Source organism: Oncorhynchus gorbuscha, linkage group LG01 (assembly GCF_021184085.1).
Source record: "Oncorhynchus gorbuscha isolate QuinsamMale2020 ecotype Even-year linkage group LG01, OgorEven_v1.0, whole genome shotgun sequence".
In the NCBI taxonomy this organism is placed as follows: domain Eukaryota; kingdom Metazoa; phylum Chordata; class Actinopteri; order Salmoniformes; family Salmonidae; genus Oncorhynchus; species Oncorhynchus gorbuscha.
The window spans coordinates 76,368,398-76,382,823 of record NC_060173.1 but is presented as its reverse complement, the minus strand read 5'-3'; the positions used below and the strand labels follow the sequence as shown (position 1 = coordinate 76,382,823).

The window sequence follows — 14,426 nt, the reverse complement described above, 5'->3', positions numbered from 1 at the left end:
CCTTTGATTGGCACTAACCTACATTCCTGTGTGTGTGTGTCCAGCTGCAGAAATGGCGTGCCCATCAAGAAGAGGTTGCCAGATTGGAGGCAGCCATTGCTGGCAGGCAGCAGGAGGAAAAGGAGGACAGACTGAGGAGGGAGCAGGAGAGAGACTCGGCCATGAGGTCACTGCAGAAGGAAAAAGTAAAGACCCCCTAATCCTTACACCTGCCAAGCTCCAGCATATTGCACTGCCCCCAGTCACATTATGTTTGAAATGAGTCTTTGCTCCTCAGATTCTATGGCAATATATAATAACATTTTAGTATCCAATATACTGTAGGCATGGCCCAAGTTCATTTTAGTGATTTAACTCCACGGATATGTAACATAATATTACTGTATATGTTATTATAAGGTTGTCAGAAAAGTGGAAAAGTGTCATGATGATTTTCATTAGCTTGATTCATTATGTATTCAGCTTAATGAGGTGTGTGTGTGTGTGTGTGTGTGTGTGTGTGTGTGTGTGTGTGTGTGTGTGTGTGTGTGTGTGTGTGTGTGTGTGTGTGTGTGTGTGTGTGTGTGTGTGTGTGTGTGTGTGTGTGTGTGTGTGTGTGTGTGTGTGTGTGTGTGTGTGTGTGTGTGTGTGTGGCCATGCGTGTATGTAGAAGCGTGTGGTCCCTGACCCTCATTGCCCCTTGGTATCGCCCCAGGGTGTGTATTGGTGCCAGCCTTGTTTGATTGCGCCCCTCCTTTGGGGCCTGCTACAGTACCACAGGAAAGCTGGGAGAATCTCTGATTAATGATGCCATTTAGGCTGAAATGGATTACATATACTTGTACACAGTCATCTCTCAGACTATGAACTATCGTCTCATTCATTTGATTTACTTTTTATCTGATTTCACACCGTCACGATCAATAGGACGCGATGACATCACACTAAAGTTTCTCTCGTGTTCACTCGCTTGCTCCAGGCATTACTGTAAACTTTTTGGTTTATTTTGTGAACGTTCGTTCCCTGTATATCTTAGGTGAAGCAGTACTATGCAGAGAAACAGAGGAGGAGAGAGGAGCTGGAGAGGAGAGATCAGCAGAGACTGACAGAGCTGAGGAGATTCATGGCAGAGCAAGCTAAGAGAGATAAGGAAAGGTAAGCATGCACCATGGGCAGCAGCTTAGCCTCAAGGAGAGAGCTCAACACCTGGCTGACAGGCAGTTCTTTGTTCGCCTCCCTTATTTGGACAGTGCTCATAAAACACCTTTATTTTGAATGCTGACTCATTCATGGAGTCATTTATGTTTTTCCATGACAAATTGAGGAATTAGTTTGAAATATCTAATTTTAGGAACCCCTGATATGATTCGATAAGTTGCCGTTTTCTTTTTAGTTTTCTAAAAAGTTCCACGGTCCTCTCTAGCATTCAAGCCCCCTTTCAAGTCCCTGGCATTTAAACAGCGCTAGGAGAACGAGAGACAGGGTTGAGATAGTCAGGCCAGGGTGAGGAGCTCTGAGGACATGAGATACTGTAGCTGCTGCTGAGACCGAGGAGCAGCTCTCGAGCAGCCCATAACGCTCTCCCAGCCTGCAGGGCTGCTGTGCCACCACAGATAGGTGTTGCCTGGGCTGAGGGTTGAAGTCCTTGCCCACTTCTCTCCCTCCCCTCTCTCTGTACCCTCCTGCCCTCAGGGTGCAGTTTCGTGAGGAGGCACTGCTGCAGCGGAGGCAGGAAAGGGAGGCGCAGGCGCTCCAGCACCTAAAAGAGGAAGAGGAGAGAGACAGTCGTCTGGAGGCCCTGAGAAATCAGGTACATCTCTTTATCAGTATTTATTCCCATTCACTTCCCTTATTGGATCGGACATTTAAAATGCCACGGAGGAGAACATTTGTGGTCGCTTTTGACCCTGCTGTTCCACGTTGGTTTTGAGGCTTCACTGCCACTTACTGGTGGGATAGGGAAATACAAGGAAATGACTAGGCTTTCATCAAATTGGTGTTTTTCCCAAGTGATTTCTCCATCCCCCACACGGTTAAGGTGGCAGTGGTGGCAGAGCCAGACCCAGAGAGGATGATGGGAGATACGGAGGCCTGGAGAGGCCGGATAATGCAGCAGAGCGGAGAGGAGGAGTTTTGGTTGCACCGTCCCCTATATCACCTCAACACGTACACAGACTCTCAGGTGAGTCTGGCCTGCCACTGTCCTTTACTTTCTGCTCTCAAGTCAACACACGTCAATCTGCCTTTTCACCCACTGCGCTCTCTCCAGTAGCTCCCAAGGTTGTTAACGTGTGTCAGTCCAAGGAGGGTGGTGGGAAGACGGGCTCATTGTGGCTGGAATGGAACGGGGTCAAATGTGGTTTATGTTTGATGCCGTTCCAGTGATTCCATTCCAGCCATTACAATGAGCCCGTCCTCCTATAGCTTCTCCCACCAACCTCCTTTTTGTGTCAATGTAATATTTTGTGTTTACTGCCTCACTCACTGACATACAAAAACCCAGAAAAATCATTCACAATAATGTTTGACCTGGGTAAACAAACCTTACCCTCATGCAGACAGACCTTTAAACAGAATCCCCTCGAGGCCTGTGGGTGAAGTTACATACAGTACATCTGTCTGGTACATTGTGTCACGACTCCACAGGAAAGCACACTGTTTTTTTTAACCTGCAATCTATTGCATTATCAGGCCAGTGACGGTTAGATCATCTCCTCCAATTGAAAACGTGATCGATGACTAAATCACCTTGGTTTAACTGAGGAATGTTTGGAAACATATGAAAACATGTTTGACTAGAATTGCAAAATATCATAAAAATGTATGAACAAGGGTGTGACTGTATCGTCCTTATCTATTTTCTTTATGCCTTTTGGACCTTACAACAGCACGTCCCAAATGGCACCGTATTCCCAATATAGTGCACTCCTTTTGACCAGATCCCTATTATCATTTCCTCTTCCTCAATCTTGGTTTCCAGATTGTGTCTGATCCGAGAGTGAGGATTGAACTGGCCCTCCGGGCAGCAGGACTCCACGACACACTGTATGCGAAGGAGGTTCTCTCTGTAGTCCAGCCACCCAGACCACCTCGACGGGACACTGACTCCACAGGATTCAAGTCTTCCACAAAGAGTGTTTAGCCCTTTTCAATCAAAATTGCTAACCAGGTGTCCCGAATAAGTCATAATATAAATAGCCTTTTCCCAGGCCAGCGACAGAGCATGTTTTTATTGATGTGAAGTTGAATTGTTTTTTTAAACATCTTGGAAACTGGCTACAGGTACAGGTGATATAGATTAAAAAAAAGCGATATTTGTCCACAGATTTGTCAGTGTCTTCTTTGAGCTACTTCTGTGATTGTCAATACAGACCATATTGGCTCAACTTCTAACATATTCCTCGCAGTATTCCTCATACGCCTCCCTTTGCTATCTGTCAGTATCTGATACTTCATTTAACACAGAATGTCTGCGTTTCGTGCCACTGTGACGTTAGATAACAACTGCCTGTCATTATGAGAAACCTGTCATGAATGGTATTTAGCTGTATATACCTGTAGTTGCTCATTTGACTCTGTAACATACACTGAGTGTACAAACATTAGGATTACCTGCTCTTTGCATGACACAGGCTGACCAGGTGAATCGAGGTGAAAGCTATGATCCCTTATTGATGTCACTTGTTAAATCCACTTCAATCGGTGTAGATGAAGGGGAAGGGACAGGTTAAAGAAGGATTTTTAAGCCTTGAGATAATTGAGACATGGATTGTGTATGTGTGCTATTTAGAGGCTGAATGGGCAAGACAAAAGCATTAAGTACCTTTGAACGGGGTATGGTAGTAGGTGCCAGGCGCACTGGTTTGTGTCAAGAACTGCAATGCTGCTGGGCTTTTCACACTCAACAGTTTCCCGTGTGTATCAAGAATGGTCCACCACCCAAAGCTCTCCCTCACCCTCCATTTGACAAATCTGACCTTATTTCTATCCTCCTGATTTCTGGATACAAGCCAAAAACTAAAGCAGGAAGCACCAGTGACTCAGTCAATAAAGAAGTGGTCAGATGATGCAGATGCTAAGCTACAGGACTGTTTTAATAGCACAGACTGGAATATGTTCTGGGATTCTTCCGATGGCATTGAGGACACCACATCCGTCACTGGCTTCATCAATAAGTACATCGATGATGTCGTGCCCACAGTGACCGTACATACATACCCCAACCAGAATCCATGGATTACAGGCAACATCCACACTGAGCTAAAGGGTGGAGCTACTTCTTTCAAGGAGCGGGATATAACCCAGACGTTTATAAGAAATCCCACTATGCCCTCAGACAAACCATCACAGTCAAAGTGTTAATACAGGACTAAGACTGAATCGTACTACACTGGCTCCGATGCTCGTCGGATGTGGCAGGGCTTGTAAACTATTACAGACTACAAAGGGAAGCACAGCCGAGAGCTGCCCATTGACACGAGCCTACCAGATTAGCTAAATTATTCATATGCTCGCTTCGAGGCAAGCAACACTGAAGCATGCATGAGAGCATCAGCTGTTCCGGACGACTGTGTGATCACGCTCTCCATAGCCGATGTGAGTAAAACCTTTAAACAGGTCAACATTCAGAAGGCCGCAGGACCAGATGGATTACCAGGACGTGTACTCCGAGCATGCGCAAGTGTCTTCACTGACATTTTCAACCAGTCCCTGACTGAGTCTGTAATACCAACATGTTTCAAGCAGACCACCATAGTCCCTGTGCCCAAGAACTCTAAGGTAACCTGCCTAAATGACTACCGACTCGTAGCACTCATGTCTGTAGCCATGAAGTGCTTTGAAAGGCTGGTCATGGCTCACATCAACACCATTATACCAGAAATACTAGACCCAATCCAATTTGCATACCACCCTAACAGATCCACAGATGATGCAATGTCTATTGCACTCCACACTGCCCTTTCACACTTGGACAAAAGGAACACCTACGTGAGAATGCGATTCATTCACTACAGCTCAGAGTTCAACACCATAGTGCCCACAAAGCTCATCACTAAGCTAAGGACCTTGGGACTAAACACCTCCCTCTGCAACTGGATTGTGGACTTCCTGACAGGCCGCCCCCAGGTGGTAAGGGTAGGTAACAACACATCTGCCACGCTGATCCTCAACACGGGGGCACCTCAGGGGTACGTGCTCAGTCCCTTCCTGTACTCCTTGTTCATCCATGACTGCACGGCCAGGCACGACTCCATCATTAAGTTTGCCGATGAGTGGTAGGCCTTATCACCGACAACGATGAAACAGCCTATAGGGAGAGACAGATAACAACCTCTCCCTCAACGTGATCAAGACAAAGGAGATGATTGTGGACTACAGGAAAAGGAGGACTGAGCATGCTCCCATTCTCATCGACAGGGCTGTAATGGAGCAGGTTGAGAGCTTCAAGTTGCTTGGTGTCCACATCAGCAACAAACTATCATGGCCCAAGCACACCAAGACAGTCATGAAGAGGGCATGACAAAACCTATTCCCCCTCAGGAGATTGAACATATTTGGCATGGGTCCTCAGATCCTCAAAATGTTCTACAGCTGCACCATCAAGAGCATCCTGAATGGTTGAATCACCGCCTGGTATGGCAACTGCTCGGCCTCTGTCACTACAGAGGTTAGTGCGTACGGCCCAGTACATCACTGAGGTCAAGCTTCCTGCCATCCAGGACCTCTATACCAGGCGGTGTCAGACAAAGGTCCTAAAAATGGTCGAAGACTCCAGCCACCCTATTCATAGTCTGTTCTCTCTGCTACCACGTGGCAAGCGGTACCGGAGCGCCAAGTCTAGGTCCAAAAGGCTTCATAACAGCTTCTTCCCCCAAGTTATAATACTCCTGAACAGCTAATCAAATGGCTACCCGGACTATTTGCATTGTCCCCCCCACCCCTCTTTTACGCTGCTGCTACTCTGGTTATTATCTATGCATAGTCACTAACTCAATTACCTCGACTAACCTGTGCCCTGCCCATTGACTCTGTACCGGTACACCCTGGAAATAGTCTCGCTATAGTTATTTTACTGCTGCTCTTTAATTATTTTGATTTCTTAACCATTTTTACCTTAAAACTGCATTGTTGGTTAAGGGCTTGTAAGTAAGCATTTCAGTGTGTGTGTGTGTGTGTGTGTGTGTGTGTGTGTGTGTGTGTGTGTGTGTGTGTGTGTGTGTGCATGTATCTACAGTGGGGCAAAAAAGTATTTAGTCAGCCACCAATTGTGCAAGTTCTCCCACTTAAAAAGATGAGAGTCCTGTAATTTTCATCATAGGTACACTTCAACTATGACAGACAAAATGAGAAAAAAAATCCAGAAAATCACATTGTAGGATTTTTAATGAATTTATTTGCAAATTATGGTGGAAAATAAGTATTTGGTCAATAACAAAAGTTTATCTCAATACTTTGTTATATACCCTTTGATGGCAATGACAGAGGTCAAACATTTTCTGTAAGTTTTCATAAGATATTCACACACTGTTGCTGGTATTTTGGTCCATTCCTCTATGCAGATCTCCTCTAGAGCAGTGATGGGGCTGTTGCTGGGCAACACAGACATTTAACTCCCTCCAAAGATTTTCTATGGGGTTGAGATCTGGAGACTGGCTAGGCCACTCCAGGACCTTGAAATGCTTCTTACGAAGCCACTCCTTCGTTGCCCGGGCGGTGTGTTTGGGATCATTGTCATGCTGAAAGACCCAGCCACGTTTCATATTCAATGCCCTTGCTGATGGTAGGCTTTGTTACTTTGGTCCCAGCTCTGCAGGTCATTCACTAGGTCCCCCCGTGTGGTTCTGGGATTTTTGCTCACCGTTCTTGTGATCATTTTGACCCCACGGGGTGAGATCTTGCGTGGAGCCCCAGATCGAGGGAGATTATCAGTGGTCTTGTATGTCTTCCATTTCCTAATAATTGCTCCCACAGTTGATTTCTTCAAACCAAGCAGCTTACCTATTACAGATTCAGTCTTCCCAGCCTGGTGCAGGTCTACAATTTTGTTTCTGGTGTCCTTTGACAGCTCTTTGGTCTTGGCCATAGTGGAGTTTGGAGTGTGACTGTTTGAGGTTGTGGACAGGTGTCTTTTATACTGATAACAAGTTCAAACAGGTGCCATTAATACAGGTAACGATTGGAGGACAGAGGAGCCTCTTAAAGAAGAAGTTACAGGTCTGTGAGAGACAGAAATCTTGCTTGTTTGTAGGTGACCAAATATGTATTTTCCACCATCATTTGCAAATAAATTCATTAAAAATCCTACAATGTGATTTTCTGGATTTTTTTTCCTCATTTTGTCTGTCATAGTTGAAGTGTACCTATTACAGGCCTCTCTCGTCTTTTTAAGTGTGAGAACTTGCACAATTGGTGGCTGACTAAATACTTTTTTGCCCCACTGTATGTATGTATGTATTACAGTTTTGGCTGATACCGATATCCAATATTTTCCTTGCCAAAAAACCCCGATACATATACCAATAACCGATAATTTAAAAAATTGCGGCCTTTTAAACATCTAGTACAGTTAAATAGTTACACACACACACACACACACACACATATACACAGAGGTCTGAGGCACAGCATCTTAGTGCAAGAGGCGTCACTACCACACCTGGTTTGAATCCAGGCTGTATCACATCCGGCTGTGATTGGGTGTTCCATAGGGTGGCGCACAATTGGCCCAGCGTCGTCTGGGTTTGGCCGGGGTAGGCCGTCATTGTAAATACAAATGTGTTCTTAACTGACTTGCCTAGTTAAATAAAGGTTACACACACACACCACACCACACATCACACTGACCAAAAAGTTATTTTGTTGGCATTTACGTATGGTCGGCAAATCCGACCACAATGCCATCTGGCTCCTTTCGTCTTATAGGCAGAAACTCAAACAGTACCGGTGACGAGAACCATTCAACGCTGGTCCGATCAATCGGAAGCCAGGCTTCAAGATTGTTTTGATCATGCGGACTGGAATATGTTCCAGTCAGCCTCAGAGAACAACATTGACCTATACGCTGACTCGGTGAGTGCGTTTATAAAGAAGTGCGTTGGAGATATTGTACCCACTGTGACTATTAAACCCTACCCTAACCAGAAACCGTGGATGGATGGCAGCATTCGCGCAAAACTGAAAGTGCAATCCACCACATTTAACCATGGAAAGAAGTCTGGGAATATGTCTGAATATAAACAGTGTAGCTATTCCCTCCGCAAGGCAATCAAACAAGCAAAATTCCAGTACAGGGTCAAGGTGGAGTCGCAATTCAACGGCTCAGACACGAGACGTGACAGGATCTACAGGAAATCACGGGCTACAAAAATAAATCCAGTCACGTCACGGACACCGACGTCACGCTTCCAGACAAACTAAACACCTTCTTTGCCCGATTTGAGGACAATACAGTGACACAGCCGAGTCCCGCTAACAAGGACTGCGCCCCCACCCTCTCCATGGCTGACGTGAGTAAAACATTTAAACGTGTTAACCCTCGCAAGGCTGCTGGCCAGACGGCATCCCTAGCCGAGTCCTTGACATTTTCAATCGCTCCTTATCCCAGTCTGTCTTATCCCACATGCTTCAAGATGGCTACAATTGCTCCTGTACCCGAGAATGTAAAGATAACTGCACTAAATGACTAATGCCGGTAGCACTCACTTCTGTCATCATGAAGTGCTTTGAAAGACTGACTAGTCAAGGATCATAACACCTCCACCTTACCGGCCACCCTAGACCCACTTCAGTTTGCGTACCGTCCCAACAAGTCCACAGACTATGCAATCGCCATCACACTGCCCTAACCCATATGTCCAAAAGGAAAAGCTATGTAAGAATGCTGTTCATTGATTACAGCTCAGCATTCAACACCATAGTACCCTCCAAGCTCATCATCAAGCTGGAGGCCCTGGGTCTCAACCCTGCCCTGTGCAATTGGGTCCTGGACTTTCTGACGGGCCGCCCCCAGGTGGTGAAGGTAGGAAACAACCTCTCCACTGACCCTCAACACTGGGGCCCCACAAGGGTGCGTGCTCAGCCCACTCATGTACTCCTTGTTCACCCACGACTGTGTAGCCATGCACACCTCCAACTCAATCATCATGTTTGCAGACAACACAACAGTAGTGGGCTTGATTACCAACAACGAGACAGCCTACAGAGAGGAGGTGAGGGCACTCGGAGTGTGGTTTCAGGAAGAAAAAACTCTCACTCAACATCAACAAAACAAAGGAGATGATCGTGGACATCAGGAAACAGCATCCACATTGAAGGGACAGCAAGTTTTAAGTTCCTCGGCGTACACATCACTGACAAACTGAAATGGTCCACTCACACAGACAGTGTGGTGAAGAAGGCACAACAACGCATCTTCAACTTCAGGAGGCTGAAGAAATTGTACTTGCCACCCAAAAACCTGACAAACTTTTACAGATGCACAATCAAAAACATCCTGTCAGGCTGTATCACAGGCTGCTACGGTAACTGCACTGCTCTCAACCGCAACGCTCTCCAGAGGGTGGTGCGGTCTGCACAAAGCATCACCGGGGGCAAACTATCCGCCATCCATGACACCTACAGCACTCGATGTCACAGGAAGGCCCAAAAGATCAAGGACATCAACCACCCGAGCCTTTGCCTGTTCACACCGCTACCATCCAGAAGGTGTGGTCAGTACAGGTGCATCAAAGCTGGGACTGGGAGACTGAAAAACAGCCTCTATCTCAAGGCCATCAGACTGCTGAACAGCAATCACTAACTCAGAGGCTGCTGCCTACATTGAAACACAATCACTGGCCACTTTAATAAATGGATCACTAGTCACTTTATAGAATACACTCTAAATAATGCCCCTTGAATAATGTTTACATATCTTACATTACTCATATCACATGTATACACTGTATTTCACCTTCACCATCGCTCATCCATATACTTACATGTACATATTCTCATTCACCCCTTTAGATTTGTGTGTATTAGGTAGTTGTTGGGGAATTGTTAGATTACTTGATACATATTACTGTTAGACATTATTGCTAGATATTACTCCACTGTCGGAACTAGAAGCACAAGCATTTCGCTACACTCGCATTAACATCTGCTAACCAGGTGTATGTGACAAATACAATTTGGTTTGATGTTCCCATTACCAGTAAAACCATCAAAACCTCTTTCTATCACTTACTTGCTGTGCTGTTTTGTTGTTCATTTTTTCAGTTTCATTTTCAACCAGGATATCATCACACATGTCAAGCAGTGATGTTTCAGCTGTCTGTCCATGGCCTCTCTTCCTCGGTGCGCACTGTCACTGTGTTCGTTTACACCTTTCCATCCAGCAGTTGTTCGAATGGCGCTAGGAGTGTGTTCATGTTTCCAAGTTTCAAACATGTTCTCAAATGCCATTGAAATGGCAGCAGCGGTATGAGAACCAGAACATTCTTGAGCATGCAATACGGCTTTGCTCAGTACGAAATCCTCATCGACCCACTGTGCCGTCAGACTCAGCATGCCCATGGGGCTGACATCGCTGGTCCAAATGTCAGTCGTGAAGATAAAAGCAGTGACGCCCATAGCAAGTGGATCATAGATGTACGTTTCAACAACACTGTGTAACTCCGGTAGGGCAACATCTGAAAAATAGTGTGTACCGGGGCTCGGCCAGTCGGCGAAAGCCAACATCATCCACCACGGAGGACGGTTGATTGTCAAGGGCAAAGAATTCCATTATCTTGCCGTTATTGGATTTTGCCTCTGAGTTGTCCCTCTTTCAAATGACTGCTCGACTTGGAAGTATGTGCTTAGTATTTTTCTGCTTTTGTTCTGTGTAGCGCTGTATTTTTCGTGCCGTCATTACATCCTCTACGTACGTTATATAGATATGTAGGTCATCTACGTACGTTATATAGATATGTAGGTCATCTCCGTACATTATATAGGTATGTAGGTCATCTCCGTACGTTATATAGGTATGTAGGTCATCTCCGTACGTTATATAGGTATGTAGGTCATCTCCATACGTTATATAGGTATGTAGGTCATCTCCGTACGTTATATAGGTATGTAGGTCATCTCCGTACGTTATATAGGTATGTAGGTCATCTCCGTACGTTATATAGGTATGTAGGTCATCTCCGTACGTTATATAGGTATGTAGGTCATCTCCGTACGTTATATAGGTATGTAGGTCATCTCCGTACGTTATATAGGTATGATCATCTCCGTAGATATGTCATCTCCGTACGTTATATAGGTATGTAGGTCATCTCCGTACGTTATATAGGTATGTAGGTCATCTCCGTACGTTATATAGATATGTAGGTCATCTCCGTACGTTATATAGGTATGTAGGTCATCTCCGTACGTTATATAGATATGTAGGTCATCTCCGTACGTTATATAGGTATGTAGGTCATCTCCGTACGTTATATAGGTATGTAGGTCATCTCCGTACGTTATATAGATATGTAGGTCATCTCCGTACGTTATATAGATATGTAGGTCATCTCCGTACGTTATATAGATATGTAGGTCATCTCCGTACGTTATATAGGTATGTAGGTCATCTCCGTACGTTATATAGATATGTAGGTCATCTCCGTACGTTATATAGGTATGTAGGTCATCTCCGTACGTTATATAGATATGTAGGTCATCTCCGTACGTTATATAGATATGTAGGTCATCTCCGTACGTTATATAGATATGTAGGTCATCTCCGTACGTTATATAGGTATGTAGGTCATCTCCGTACGTTATATAGATATGTAGGTCATCTCCGTACGTTATATAGATATGTAGGTCATCTCCGTACGTTATATAGATATGTAGGTCATCTCCGTACGTTATATAGATATGTAGGTCATCTCCGTACGTTATATAGATATGTAGGTCATCTCCGTACGTTATATAGGTATGTAGGTCATCTCCGTACGTTATATAGGTATGTAGGTCATCTCCGTACGTTATATAGGTATGTAGGTCATCTCCGTACGTTATATAGGTATGTAGGTCATCTCCGTACGTTATATAGGTATGTAGGTCATCTCCGTACGTTATATAGATATGTAGGTCATCTCCGTACGTTATATAGGTATGTAGGTCATCTCCGTACGTTATATAGGTATGCACTTCAGCTTTGACATCGCTTTTGCACATCGGCGTTAAACTAGGCATCGGGACGATGCCGATGTTGGCATTTTTAGATAATATTGTCCGATTCCGATATGCTCACCGATATTTCCTGCATCCCCAACTGTAAGGTCAACACCCGTTGTATTCGGCACATGTGACAAATACAATATGATTTGAAATGATATCCAGGTAACTTGACACAACTGTGGGACGCATTGGGAGTCAACAAGGGCCAGCATCCCTGTGGAACGCTTTCGACACATTGTACAGTCCATGACCTGACGAATTGAGGCTGTTCTGAGGGTAAAAGGGGGTGCAAAACAATATTAGGAAGCTGTTCAGTGTACATGGATGTTATAACCATACGCTGATTGGGCTACGTGCCAGTGCAAAGTTCAGATAAATATGACTATTGCTGGTCTGTTCTTGCAATCCTTTAGTGTCTCATCTCCATTTTGAAGCTAGTCATTTCTTAATAATCCATGTTGAATAAGAGGATGTGGACCCATATCAGCCAGGCCTGAACTGAATTTATTCCGGATTTAAAAATGGCAGGTACAATGAAGTCCGAGATGCATTTCAATTTCCATATATAGTTCCGCTACGCCAGTGCTTAACTCCTGAGCCATGAGCCATTTGATTAAATTACAGTCAGAAGAGAGCATCTTTCTCTAAATCCTTATTACATTTTTAAAAGTCATAGGACTTAATGTCATCAGGTATACTGAACAAAAATAGAAACGCAACATGCAACAATTTCAAAGATTTTACTGAGTTACAATTCCTGTAACTAAATCAGTCAATTGAAATAAATTCATTAGGCCCAAATCTATGGATTTCCCGTGACTGGGAATACAGATATGCATCTGTTGGTCACAGATACCTTAAAAAAGGTAGGGGTGTTGATCAGAAAACCAGTCAGTATCTGGTATGATCACCATTTCTCTAATGCAGCACGACACATTTCCTTCGCATAGTTGATCAGGCTTCTGATTGCGGCCTGTAGAATGTTGTCCCACTCCTCTTCAATGGCTGTGCAAAGATGCTGGAAGTCGGCGGGAACTTGAAAATGCTGTCGTACACGTCAATCCTGAGCATTCCAAACATGCTCAATGGGTGACATGTCTGGTGAGGACGCAGGCCATGGAAGAACTGGGACATTTTCAGATCCAGGAATTGTGTACAGATCCTTGCAACATGGGGCCGTGCATTATCATGCTGAAACATGAGGTGATGGCGGCAGATGAATGGCACGACAATGGGCATCAGGATCTCATCATGGAATCTCTGTGCATTCAAATTGCCATCGATAAAATGCAATTGTGTTCATTGTCCGTAGTTTATGCCTGCCGATAACATAACCCCACCATGGGGCACTCTGTTCACAACGCTGACATCAGCAAACCATTCGCCCACACAATGCCATACATGTGGCCTCCGGTTGAGGCCGGTTGAACATACTGACATTGGAGGCGGTATATGGTAGATAAAACATTTAATTGTGGCAACAGCTCTGGCTGATATTCCTGCAGTCAGCATGCCAATTGCACGCTCCCTCAAAACGTGCGATATCTGTGGCATTGTGTTGTGTGACAAAACTGCACATTTTAGTGGCCTTTTATTGTCCCCAGCACAAGGTGCACCTATGCTGTTCATTCAGCTTCTTGAAATATCGCATCAGTTGGCTGGATGGATTATCTTGGCAAAGGAGAAATGCTCACTAACAGGGATGTAATCAAATTTGAGAGAAATAAGCTTTTTGTGCATATAGAAGATTTCTGGGATCTTTACAGGTTGTGCTTATATTTCTGTTCAGTGTAGTTACAGAGAAACCAACAATTTCATCTACACAGTCAAGGTAGTCAAAAGCAACACAATATATAGAGTTGAAGTCGGAAGTTTACATACACTTAGGTTGGAGTTATTAAAACTCGTTTTTCAACCACTCCACACATTTCTTGTTAACAAACTATAGTTTTGGCATGTCGGTTAGGTCATCTACTTTGTGCATGACACAGGTAATTTTTTCAACAATTGTTTACATACAGATTATTTCACTTAATTCACTGTATCATACACTAAGTTGACTGTGCCTTTAATCAGCTTGGAAAACTCTAGAAAATGATGTCATGGCTTTAGAAGCTTCTGATAGGCTAATTGACATAATTTGAGTCAATTGGAGGTGTACCTGTGGATGTATTTCAAGGCCTACCTTTGCTTGACATCATGGGAAAATCAAAAGAAAATCAGCCAAGACCTCAGAAAATAAATTG

General features: G+C 44.4%; 1 protein-coding gene across 2 annotated transcripts in view; it reads left to right on the top strand.

Moving 5' to 3' along the window:
* The window catches only part of LOC124017328 (coiled-coil domain-containing protein 148-like), a 47,984-nt gene extending 44,683 nt beyond the window's left edge, over positions 1 to 3,301 (top strand). Inside the window, exons 11-15 of one of the 2 annotated variants that reach the window (XM_046332617.1) lie at positions 45 to 185; positions 1,016 to 1,134; positions 1,672 to 1,789; positions 2,018 to 2,161; positions 2,960 to 3,301. In XM_046332617.1, the coding sequence (XP_046188573.1) occupies positions 45 to 185; positions 1,016 to 1,134; positions 1,672 to 1,789; positions 2,018 to 2,161; positions 2,960 to 3,121 (684 nt within the window). In that variant the 3' untranslated portion in view covers positions 3,122 to 3,301. Of the gene's footprint in view, positions 1 to 44; positions 186 to 1,015; positions 1,135 to 1,671; positions 1,790 to 1,989; positions 2,162 to 2,959 lie in introns of those variants that run through there. The other variant, XM_046332639.1, reaches the window with a different exon arrangement.
* Positions 3,302 to 14,426: the final 11,125 nt, after the last annotated feature.